Source organism: Belonocnema kinseyi, chromosome 2 (assembly GCF_010883055.1).
Source record: "Belonocnema kinseyi isolate 2016_QV_RU_SX_M_011 chromosome 2, B_treatae_v1, whole genome shotgun sequence".
NCBI lineage: Eukaryota > Metazoa > Arthropoda > Insecta > Hymenoptera > Cynipidae > Belonocnema > Belonocnema kinseyi.
The window spans coordinates 8,359,666-8,372,584 of record NC_046658.1 but is presented as its reverse complement, the minus strand read 5'-3'; the positions used below and the strand labels follow the sequence as shown (position 1 = coordinate 8,372,584).

Sequence of the window (12,919 nt, the reverse complement as noted above, 5' to 3'; positions counted from 1 at the left end):
AATATTTTCGACACTGTAAACTTCCCGAAATAACAAATCCTGAAACCTGAAAATCCCGAATTAAAAAATTCTAGAATAATGAAATTCTGGACAGTTTACAATCTTATCGAATTTGAAAATTCCCGAATAATAAAACTCCAGGCCGAATGCTGTCTAATCAAAAAATATACAAACTAGAAAATTCCCGAATTGCAGAAATTGAGAAAACAGTTATGTGGTCAATATTATTTATTTATTAAAAATACAGTTATCAAATATTTTTCTCATAGAAATTTGGTTTAATGTTTAATTTTTTTAAGTTATTGTTTTAATTTAAAATAACAATAATTGTATAAAAATGTGATACAAACATAAATTTAAAACACGTGAGCTTCAAGTAAAACAAGCTTTGCAGGATTCAATGCAGGCTGATTTAACGCGACTTTTATTTTTATTCTTTTAAATAATAATTTTATTTTTGCGAGCGTTTTCTGTAATGTACAAAATAAAATGGACATTTTCAAACAACTTTTTTAATCCAAAAATACATTTGTTCAATTATTGTTATTTTTAATTCAAACAATAATTTCTAGAAACTTTAAACATGAAAAAAGTTTTTTCCTCGGTAAAAATATTTTATTATTCTATTAAAAAAAAATTTGCCCGCTTCGGGGGCACATTCTCATCGCGCGCTACGCGCGCGGCTCGCTGCGCTCGCAAGTTTGAGTGCGCCTAGGGCGTGCGACGGTTAGATCTCGCGCTTCGCGCTCAATAGTTTACCTCGCGCTTCGCGCTCGGATATTTATTCTTTACATTTGGAATACTTGAAAAAAACTTTATCAAGCAGATATCTTTTAGATGGCAGTACTTATATGCGTCTTCATATTCTGAATTGTCTACTTAATTATAGTCAAAGATTAAGTTTCTCAAAGCTCTGTAGGTTTTGAGGTACACATTCTCATCGTGACACTTGCGCTGCGCGCTCGATTTCCAATAGACATTTGTAAACACGTTTTGTTGGATTTTTGTTCTCGTAACTTTCGTCGTTTTTCCACACATTTTTTTTATTTTACTTTTGTCAACGTTATTTTTCACGAATAAAACAAAAAGTACGCGTCCTATCAAGAAGTGATTCTTAACTAATTGTAGATCTTTTTTGAGATAACCATTTTTGTTAATTCATCTTTTTTTTTATCCTACATAGTTTGTCCACAAAATGGAATTTTTTATTTTCCATTTTTTGTGCAATCAAAATTTGAATTTTCGATTTTTGAAGAAAATCCAAAAATTGTTTATGGTAATCTTGTAGAGATTTCAAAAAGAAATGTTTTTTTTCATTAGACTTTTTTTCACATCGTGCGTTTTTCGACTTCAAATTTTGATTTTGGGTTGATTAAAAAAATTTTGAAAACGCTATAACTTTGAGAATTTTCTTTTTATCGAAAAAGTCATAAGGATAAATTGTTTTTTCTTTTCAATACTATAAATATCCGCACATAGAATTTTCAAATTCAGAAAAAAGTGGTCTCAAAAGTTTTCAAAATGCGCTCACTTTTTGAATTTTTATCAAAAATGGATGGTTAACAAACTTCTCCTTTCTTTTAGGACCTAGAAAAAGTGTGCCAAAGATGGATTTGATTCGTTCATTTTTTCGAGAGTTATCGTATTTACGGACGGACGGACAGACAGACGCCATCATGAAAACCTGATTTTCCGATTCAGGGGGTCTCGAAACGTGGAGATCCATTGAAAAAGTGTGATGTCAAATTTCCAACAATTCTGATACTTTCTCAATCATAAATGATGAGAATGTAAAAGAAATTTTTAACAAACTATTTTTTAATTGTTCCAATTAGAGAGTTGTCTAGCCCGGATATTGTATAATTCGGAAATTTTCTGTCGGCAATTCTTATATTCGGTAAAATTGTAAATTGTCGAGAATTTTCCAATTCGGGACTTTTATATTTCGACAATGCATTGCCGAAATATAAAACTCCCGCATAGGGAAATTAAAAATAAAATTCCCACATCACTGTAAAAATTCCGAAATTATAACATTGCAATGTTATAATTTCGGAATTTTTACAGAGATGTAGGAATTGAAAAAAGTCCTGAAATATAAAAGTCGATTTGGAAAATTCACGAAAAATAAAATTAATAAAATTCCAGACAATAAGATATTACCGAATTTTAAAAATCCCCAAAGAAAATGCCTGAATCATAAAATATCCGAACCAGAAAATTCCTGAATTTAAACAATTTAAAAAATTGTTTATTAAATATTATTTATTTTTTGAAAATACAATAATCGAATATATATTTCTGGTTGAAAAAATTTGTTTGAAAATGTGCATAGTATTTGAAAAAAACATAAAAAAGTTCTGAAAAATCGAATTTTTTATTAATAAAAAAAAATAAAATAAATTTTGATGTGAATCGTTGTTGAATTGAGTCCTGCAAAGTTTGTTTCAAAAATGTTATTATATAGGTACGAAGAAAATTTAGGCAGAACATTTTTTTCTTTCAAAGCACACGTGTTTTTTAATGTATTTTTTAATACAATTTTTATAAAATTATTATTCAGGTGCCGGAGATTTCATTTTTTGGGATTTTTCATTCATCCCTTTCGGAATTTTTGTCAGTAGTCACATATTTTTATACCTCCTCTTAAAATTATGTAATTTTTCAAAATAAAAAGTCAACATTTTACAATCATCAAAAGTATCTATTCTCTTTTAAATTATTTCAAATCTTTTTAAATTATTTTAAAAATTTTTCGGAACTTTTAAATGTCTTTTAGACTGATTCCCATTTTTCCTAACATTTTTGTAAAATTCTGCACACAAAATTGTTTTAAGAGCTTCCAGATTTTTTCTAATATTGTAAATCTTTTAAAATGTTTTGAAATATTTTAAAAAATTCTCTTTGAGTTATGTACTTTTTCAAAATAAAAAATCATTTTAAATGTACCCACAAATTTCTATTGTTCTCCTAGTGTTTCAAAATTCTTGAGGAGCTCCAAATTTTGTTCTTTTCTTTGTAACATTCAGAAACGTCTAGCTTATTTGATTTTTTTCTAAATTAATGCTTATTTAACTGTTCTTTAAGAATCAAAATGAAATACTTTTACCTTCGAAATACAAATTAAAAAATTAAACAATAATAATCGTAACATTCCAAGTTTAAATTTGCCACTCTGAAATTGTGACAATTCATTTTCAAATTGTTTACTATTGAAAATTGTTTTTTTTTTTTATTTCCAAACCAAATAGATTAAAAATGGAATATTTTATACTGAAATAATACTTCAAAAATATTTTGAAATTGAATGAAGGCGTTCATTTAAGAATCCATTAATTCGAACTTTACACTTGTGTCACTAATAAGGCTTTGGAATTAAATTAGTTCAAATTTTAACGTTAAAATATGTAAATTATATCATTTTGAACAGATCTAGAATCACCTTGTAAAATCAATCACTGTTTAATTTTTAATACTCGAACTGCAGTTCAATTTTCAAATTTAGTTTCATTTTCTGATTTGCCCCGGTCATCAAAAATGAGAAGGTATTAGTTTTTTATGAAAAATAACTTTTTCGGATTTTATCAAATGTTGATGTTTTGAAGCCCTGTGAGTCAGAAAAACAAGTTTTTACGTCAGGGTCTGTTTGTCTGTCCGGCGTCGTCGTTGTTGTTGTCTGTATACCGGATAATTTTCGAAAGACTGGTCCGATTGGATTGGGCTTTGACACACTGTTCGAGGGACCGCAAAGAAAGATCGAGTTCGTTAAACAGCCATTGTTGATTAAAATCCAAAAAGTTGAAGCTTTTTCAAAATTTTTGAGACTTTTTTTTAAAATTTGAAAATTTTATCGACAGCTATTTATGGTACAAAAAAATATGAACAATTTATCCTGATAACTTTTTGCAAATTTTCTGTAATTTTATGGGGACGGCTGAAATATCCCGAAAAATAAAATTCCCGACTCGGTAAAACTCTCTGTCCCAAAAAATACAATTCAAAAACTAATAAAATTCCTGAACAGTTTATAATATTAACGAATTTGAAAATTTCCAAATAATAAGACTCCCCAAATAAAATTGTTTCTTAATCAGTATTAATTATTTATTAAAACTACGATAATAAAATATAAAATAAAATTATACAGATAATTTTACCGACAAATTAATATATAAAAACACGTGTTTTTTAATTAACATTTAGATTTTTCAGAAAAACTTTTGTGATTTAAAAAATACTATATACATTTTCAACCAAAGTATCTTATCCAGAAATATATTTTGTTTTAATTATTATTTTAAATTCAAACAATAATGTTTAAATACTTCAAACATTAAAAAAGTTGTTTCTTTGGTATAAATATTTGATTATTTCAATTAAAAACAAAAATTGTCAAAGAAAAATGCTTTCAGCACTTGTTTGTCTGGAAATGTCTTTCTATAATATTTTTTTTTTTTTAATTAAAAATATGATTTTTCAAGCACATTTTTTTTATAATTAAAAAAAGACTGTACCGAAAACCTGGATCAAGCTTCAGGTCTGAAAAAAATTCAGCGATACATGTCAAACTTTTCTAACCTCAAAACATTTTTCTACTGCTTTACTGTCATATTTTACGAAGAATGAGAAAACAAGAATTCGGCTTCGTAGTACGATGAGGGCAGCACCTCGATAGGGCAGAAAATGTGATGTCCTATATATATTATTCCCCACTCCGACGCCCCGTACCGCATCTACGTTTATAATATCTTTGGTTGGAGCCACGAAGGAATAATAAGGAGACCCAACTGCCAGTGGGAAGCCATCTGAAACTGGCAATAGAAACATTGCCGTAAGTGATACGCACATTACCGGAAGATCTTAGGTTTGAGTGCGCAGTTGTCTTGTTCCTATACATGGAAAAGTGTGCGAATGAGAAAGTTTATAAAATTGACGTAAGTTAGAGGTTGTGTTCTTTTGTTGATCATCATACGAAAGATACACAAAATAATTATATAAACCGTATTTTCGGTACTTGTTTGAAAAATGTGTGAACAGATTTTGAGAAGGAAACGTATAGGTAAATACCTTATTTGTAATATGATAAATTGGCTAAAGATTCTCAAGGCTCTGAGAAGCTCTGAGAAATTCTCCGCAGGCACTCGGGTAGTGAGTAAACGTTAAATGTCTAAATCATTTCTATTAAAATTAAATGACAGGTAAAACAATAAAATATATTAGACGTTTATTGTACTTACAGTGAAGACTTTTAAAAAATGAAGTGTATTTGCTTTCTTCGGCGTGTAACTTCGTCCACAACCCGGAACTTGACACCTCACGGCTTAGAACACATTTCTGACACTTGCATCAAAACAAACAAACAGAACCTCTCAACTTACCTCAATTTGACAAACTTTCTCACTCGCACACTTTTCCATGTATAGGAAGAGGACAACTACGCACCAGCATACTCAAATCTATGGTCTTCCTGTAATGTGCTTATCACTTACGGTACTGTTTCTATTGCCAAGTGGGGGAACGGAGTTAGGCCTCCTTATTATTCCTTCCTGGTTGGCGCGATCTTCCGGTTGAGAGGCATAGGGGGATTGGGCAATTTTCGCCGGGAGCGCCGTCTACGATTAGTTCCTCGAACTATACATGTGCCTCATCTAGGCTTATAATATCATAATATCTTTGATTTTGACCAACAAACGTTAAAAACCACCCAAGTATTCCATGAAAAAAAAGTTCATTTTCAAATTTTGGAGTTCCACTCACAGGCATAAAAGGTAGAAAGGGGTGCAAATAGCGCTCTCATGTAGTTGGGAGCAAAACTAAATCACTTCGTACGTTCCCTGACCTCTCGCTTTCTTTACTGAGCCACAAGTTGTCCGCTGCAATGTCACCTTTATATCCATCTTCCCTCTACGGTCGTATACATTATACATTTCTTAGTGAGAAAAAAAATAAATAAAAAGCAGGACAAATTTACCTATTTAGCTCGGTCACCCTCTATTCATCCTCGTTATAAATATAGCACTTAGTAAAATTGCTGGTCTATGAATATTGTTATATATAACAACAGAAAAAAGCAATTGAAAAATGTATAAGATAGGAAATGGGATTTTAAGTCGTGGAAATTGTTTAACATCCTTCAATACAAGACAAGTCCCACGTTTAATACAGTATGGCACTAATAGTAAAAATCCTTCTGAGAAGAGAGCTGACATAACGCAAAGAAGAATGGCTTTCTTCAAGAAAATGTGGCTTTTACATTATATGAATTTCATTTCATCGTACCAGAAGAATTTAGAGAAAAAGTTTCCAAAGATGAAAATAATGCGTATTTTTAACTCAGGGATCAAAGATTTATACCTTGATATAAAAAGATATGTTTTTATTAGAAAAAAACAAAAACAGCAAGGAATTGAAAAGCTAACAAGGGATGAACTGGAACTAAGTTTTACGTTGCCGAAAGACTTGATCAAAGTGTCTCCAATCTTATTGATTTCAGCAATCCCATTCACTAATTATATAGTACTTCCTATGATTTACTTATTTCCTAGAACGTTTCTCATCTCTCATTTTTGGTCTATACAACAAAGACTCGATTACCTTTTGTATGAACACAAACGGAAATTGAAATACAATAAATCTGTGCTAAGGTCTTTACAAGCGGAAATGCAAAACATTGATCAACCGAGCTTAAAAGTAAAATGGAGTGGGGTGATTGCGAGCTTAGGTAGTGGTACCCACCCAACAACTTCAGACATTATTGCCTCGAAACAAATATTTATAGGGCAGCCGTACTCTTTGAATTCACTTAGAAAAAGTCACGTGGTACGTAAAATCTTTATTTTTACTTGTTGTAATGTTTTCTGTCGCATAGCGGGAGAAAATTCCATTTTGCAGTCTGAAATGACAATCCAAAGATGTCGACGAAATTTAAAGCATGTCTACTAAAGATATTGCAGATTTAAGTTTAATTATAAAAAGTGAGGGACAGATATTTAAGGTCCAAGGGGGCATCAAACTTAAAAATGTATTATTTTTATATTACTTTTCATTAACTTAATTGGGCATCATATACTGAAAAACACTAGCCATATAGCCAACGTGCGGGTCACGTCACTCCCCTGGCAGACCGGAGGAACCGAAAGGGCCTCTAGAAAGTACCCTTAAGGCCATGTGCCTTACCTTACTTTTAAATGTTTTAAAGGCTTTAAAATGATCTTTCCGAACAAGCAGAGAGGCTGAAATTGAAATAAGAATTCGATCATAAATAACAAGCAGAGCCCTACCGAAAAGAATCTTTGAGTATATACTAAAAATTCTTTAGGCCAATGAAGCTCAGAGAAATTCTCCGCAGGCACTCAGGTAGATATTTTTAAAGGTCCAGGAAGCTCGTTTAAATGGTCTTAAGGCTTTAAAATATCCTTTCCGAAATTGAAATAAGAATACGATCATAAATAACAAGCAGAGAGGCTATCTCAATAGAGTAGCCGACACTCAAGGATCCCTTCTTAAGCTTTCAGATTAAAATTTGGAAGTACATTTTTTTTTATTTCATATTTAACAGCCTAAAACATAATAAATCGGAATCTACGGGTTTCAATGACTTCAGATATCTAACTTTTTTTTTAATGCTTAAAACTGGAATTAATAGAACGTTTCTCGCAAATGGAATGAGATAAGCCAAAAAAGAAAACATTTTTGAATTTAACTAAAAAATTATATATAAGTATATAAGTTGTAATTATAAAGAAGTATATTGAGAAAATTCATCAATAAAAAAAAGTGCAAATAATTAGAAGAGAAATTTGAAAAAGTAGAGTCGGGTTAGCGACGGCCAACTACTGTCAATAACTTTGCCCGCCCGTTACGTGACGAATACAAAAGGAACATTATATTACCTTCGCATCACTCTTAAAAGGACCACTAAAAGGACCTTGGAAAGGACCCAAATCTCTCAGACTATTTCAGAGACTAAATCATTCAAATCGACTCTGCTTATAGACTCAAATGGGTCAGGCTATTTCACTTGAGAATACTCAGAGATTTCTGTCGGTAGGGTGATGAGTGGGTCACGTGACCAGATTTATACCTTACCGCCACTTTTTTTATTTTCCAACTTATATTCACACGAAGCGTCACATCTAGTTGAAAATTTGGGAGACTAAGCAAGAAGCGCTAAGAATGGTGGGTCTGTTCCTAAATTTGTAAATTTGAACTATTTTATTTCAAATGAGCCTTTTTTATTAAGAATTAATTTACACCTAATATTGATGAATAGAATGTATTACAGTTTTGTAACTCACGTTGATGATAATCATATTCTTTAAATAATGAATTTTGCATTTTTAAACCACAATTTTTATAAATACATTTAGCTTGTTGCCACTTGGTAAACTCCCCCCGAAAATCTTGGTCAAGTCTCCCCAATATTAGTTCGTGCGTTCATTGTCATGAAAATGTTAGTAATAACTGTTACATTATTCCAATTTATACAAAATCATTACACTACTTTTCAAGGAATAACGCGATATATGATTACTGTACGAATTTTTATTACAAGAGTAGATAAATCCTTACAAAGTTGGAAAAAAATTACATTATTGAACGCAAATTTTTGCCAATTGTCGAATCTCGGGCCTAGTTAAGTCCCCCAATGTCCCAGGGACTTTTAACATTAAATTTAATGAAAAACATAAATATTTTCTTTAAAATTAAACTAATAATTATAATATTACAAATTAAATTTAAATTAATGAAATTATTTATTAACATATATTTTATTTAAAATTCAACTAATAATTATTATATTTCAAATTACATTGAAATTAATGTATTTATTGATAAAAAATAACACTTTAAACAAATAAATGCTTGAAAATTTATCATGTGAGGTGAAGGTGATAGTTTTATTTAAAAATTCACCTTTTTTGTTAAAAAATGTAATATTTTTTTGAAAATTCTTTTCTTTCGGAAATAAATAAATTTTTTGTGTGAAAAAGTAACATTTCTACTTTTGGCCATTCAGTTTTAAATTTATATTTGTCGGTTAAAAATTTAACTATATGGTTAAAAGTGAAACTATTCGGTTATAAATGCAAATCTTTCATTCATTAAAAAGCCAAATTTTTACCAAAACCGTTTACACTGGAAATGAAAAAAATAATTCTCAGTTAAAAAAATTAACGAATTTTCAACTAAATAGTTTTATTTTCATCCAAAAACATAACATTTTAACAAAATAGTTAAACTTTTAAAAAAGTAGATAAATTTTCAATCAAAAACTAAAATATGATTATTTTAAAACAACAGCTGAAATGAACCAAAAAATGAATTTCAAGAAAGTTTTTAACCGGAGATAAATTTTTCACTGAAATAATGAATCTTAAAAAAAAAATTTAATTTTTAAAAGGTCGTTCAACCTTAAGACAATTAGAGAAATTTGCAACCAAAGAAAGAAAGAATTTTCAACAATAGAATTAAATTCTGAATTAAAATTATGAATCTTCAACCCAAAAAATATCCATTTTTACTCAATTAGTTTAACATTTAAGCAAGTAGTCGAATGGAAACCAAAAAGAAAATTTTTGGAACCAAATAATTGAGTCCTCAACAAAGGAGCTTTAACAAAAGATAATTGACAACTACCAAATTACAGTTGTAGATGTTTTAACCTTTAATTTTAAATAGTGTGTGTACAAATTTGGGCGATATATAAAGACCGAGCGAGAAGCGCGAAATCCATATATTATCGAGCGCGAAGCTCTTGAACGAACAAAGAAAAATATATATATACAAAATTGTTGAGTTTACAACCTAAAAAGGCAAGTTTAATAAAAAAACAGTTGAATTTTCAACCGAAAGGGATACATTTTTATTGTGTTTATGTTCAGTAGAAAAATCAAGTTTCTACCCAAAGAGATGAGTTTTTAACCAAGAAACAATTTTCAGTCAAAACAGAAAAAAAAATTCAACTAAATTTTTGAATATTTTCAACAAAAAAATTTAAAAAACTATTCCCTTACAGTTTAGAAATCAACTAATTGGTTGAAAAATCGTCTTTTCTGTAAAGCATTAATCTTATTGGTTAAAAATTAATCTTTTGAACGTCGAATTTTTTTTTATAATGAAAAAATAGTTCTCTTCAAATTTAATCTAAAAACAGCATAATTCCCTTCCTGATCGATTCAGCGACTTGAAGTGCAGGACCTGCCTAATGTTAATTGAATTCGATCTCCTTTGAAATAATTGTTATAACACTAATTGTTTAAAAATTTATGGATTTTGTTAAAAATTCGTCTTTTTTAGTAGAAAGTTAAACTTCTTGTTTGAAAATTCATCTTTCTGATTGAGGATTCCAACATTTTCAAACAATTCTTTTTTTTTCAAAATTAATTTATTAACTTTCCATTTTTGGTTAAAAATTTATTGATATTTTAAATTACAATCTGTTTTGGTAGAGAATTCAGCTATTTTTTTAAAATTACACTTCTTTAAATTGAAAATTATTTTTTTAACTAAAAACTGAACTATCCCATTTTTCGTTGAATATTAAGTTCAGAATTGAAGCTTTATCTTTTTCGATTTAAAACGAACCTTTTTGATTGAACATTCAAATATTTTCTTCAAATTTCTATATATTTTAAAATGAATTTCTATAATGGTAAAATCTACTTACTTTACTTTTGGTTGAAAATTGACGTTTTTTAGTTAAAAATCATATATTTATTTGTAACTTTCTAGATTTAATAGCAAATTCGTAATTTTTGGTAGAAAAGTAATATTCTTGATCGAAAATTAATATTTTTCATTAAGGATTCATTTATTTAAGAAAAATTCCTTTTCAGTTTGTCAAAAACCAGTTTGTCAAAAACCAACAAGGTTCTCTAGGTAAGACTTATAGCTCCCAAGAACTATATCTCGATTAGAGCCAATGGAGTTTAATGTGAGGTTCTACCATCTATCCACCAAACCACTTGCATTGAAAAAAAACCCGGATCTGGGAAAACCAATTAAATTTGTTGTAAGGATCTTTTACTGCCAGTGACTTCAGTCTGTCGAAACACAATCTTGTGTACCCTGAATTATCCATTGTCGAAATTTTAATTAACCAAAATAAAATATTTTTTAAGAGCGTGTGAAATTTAAATAATATTTCGAGCGTTTTCAATTTTAATTTGAAATGAATTATTTAAAAATATAAAATTGTTAGAATAATTCCACCGTTAAAAACGTTTTTATTTTCATAACTCCAATTTGTATTCTAAATTTACACGCGTCGGCCCTGCCCCTCCCCCCTGCTCCTTGGTTCTTATGAAATTTAAGATCCAATTTAAAAGAAATGTTTAGAAAATTTATTAAAAAATTTGAAAACAGTTCTTTAAGTTTTTAATGGAGTTGTATTTATTTTTTCTATTTTTAAGGAGGTACCATCGCTACAAGAATTTTCATTACCTTTTCAACCAAACTTCCACGATATCTAAATATGATCACCAAAAGTACTCAGTTAAAATCTCAGAAGCCTAGGGTACTTTATAAATAAGTTATTAACGTTTTTAATTTGGTCATATTTAACATTGCATCTTATGAGAGATGGCGTTCTTGATCTCTTTACTGAGTGATATCTAAGTAAACACCACTAAGATATTATTGATAATTTTTTTAATGAAAAACAAGTATTTCAAAATTGAGGTGTAAAAATAATATTAACCATTTGGTTTCTGTATATACATGAAAAAAATAATTAATAGCGAAACTTGCGCTTCTGAACGTTGACTATCGTAATCTGTCAACATCGAATTAGAATATTAAAAAGTAAATAATAATATTTGTAGAAATTTTTATGTAAGTTTGATGGCTTTAGGGTCAGGTGAATTGAAACTAATTAATTTGTTTCAAACGTTTCGGGACACAAGGGTGGCCCTCATCAGTGCGGTTTATTAAATCTGTGAAAAGTACATAATATCTTGCAGGTCCGCAGCCCCCAGCGATTATTATTAATAATAATAATTTGAAAAAAATAAACAAGGTTTAAAAAATAATTCCTTTTATCAAAAATTTGCTTACCAACTTACTATCAAAATTATTAAATTTCAAAATGTATCAAATGAATAATTTTTTACTTTTTAATCCGTTGTAAAATTTCATAAATTTTCACTGAATCCAATTTATTAATAGAAATTTGTTCATTTTATTTTTACTTGGCACTTTTCGAAAGTGTCGCCTATAGACCACGGCCACAACGTATATTAAAATAAGTGACATTTAAACGAACAAAAAAAATAAATAAAAGATAAAAAAACCTTACCAGTCCGTTAATAATGAATTATGGATGCGTAGCGCGTTCCTTGCACGGTATCTAGAAAGAAAGCGCGCAGTCATTAAAAAATTTGTTATTCCAGAAATGAAGAGAAAAACTTATGATATTTCTGGCTACGCTCAATCATTGTGATTGTAAGAAAAATCGGTGCTCCAAACCTTCTGTAAAAAAGATAGATGTGAATTTAGATAGCTTTGAAATAGTTTGTATCTAAGTCTTTGGTGATCTAGGTGACGGGCGAACCAATCACAGAGAAAACTTTTGACTTAGTTACAAACTGCCTAGCTACCTTTATTCCCTAAAATAATATTAAATTAAAAAGTTAAAATTCTCATTATAAATACAAGTCACTTTACTCCCACACACCACTGCACAAAAATTGAAAGGACACTCAACGCTATTTTTGGATTGACATGTACCTCACTCACGATGGGCAATTGCTCTCCTCTGGAGCGTACAAAAGACGATCTCGTCAATACGAGCGTCACGGCCGGAGTGTCGAATTCAGAGAAACCCGTTTCTCGGTGGACTGGCTCTCCGTGCCAGTTGTTAGCGTACTCACAATAGACACTATAGGGCTAACGTATATGCTACATTACCCCCCCCCCC

General features: G+C 29.7%; 1 protein-coding gene across 12 annotated transcripts in view; it reads left to right on the top strand.

Moving 5' to 3' along the window:
- Positions 1-5,880: 5,880 nt before the first annotated feature.
- The window catches only part of LOC117167380 (LETM1 domain-containing protein 1), a 72,900-nt gene continuing 65,861 nt past the window's right edge, over positions 5,881-12,919 (top strand). For 6 of the 12 annotated variants that reach the window (XR_004466383.1, XR_004466382.1, XR_004466381.1 and 3 more), the window contains exon 1: positions 5,882-6,819. Coding sequence is in view for 6 of the 12 variants with exons in the window: in XM_033352260.1 (XP_033208151.1) it covers positions 6,082-6,819 (738 nt within the window). In the remaining 6 variants the exon portion in view is untranslated. Of the gene's footprint in view, positions 6,820-10,838; positions 10,953-12,919 lie in introns of those variants that run through there. The other 6 variants (XR_004466386.1, XM_033352262.1, XM_033352264.1 and 3 more) reach the window with 5 other exon arrangements.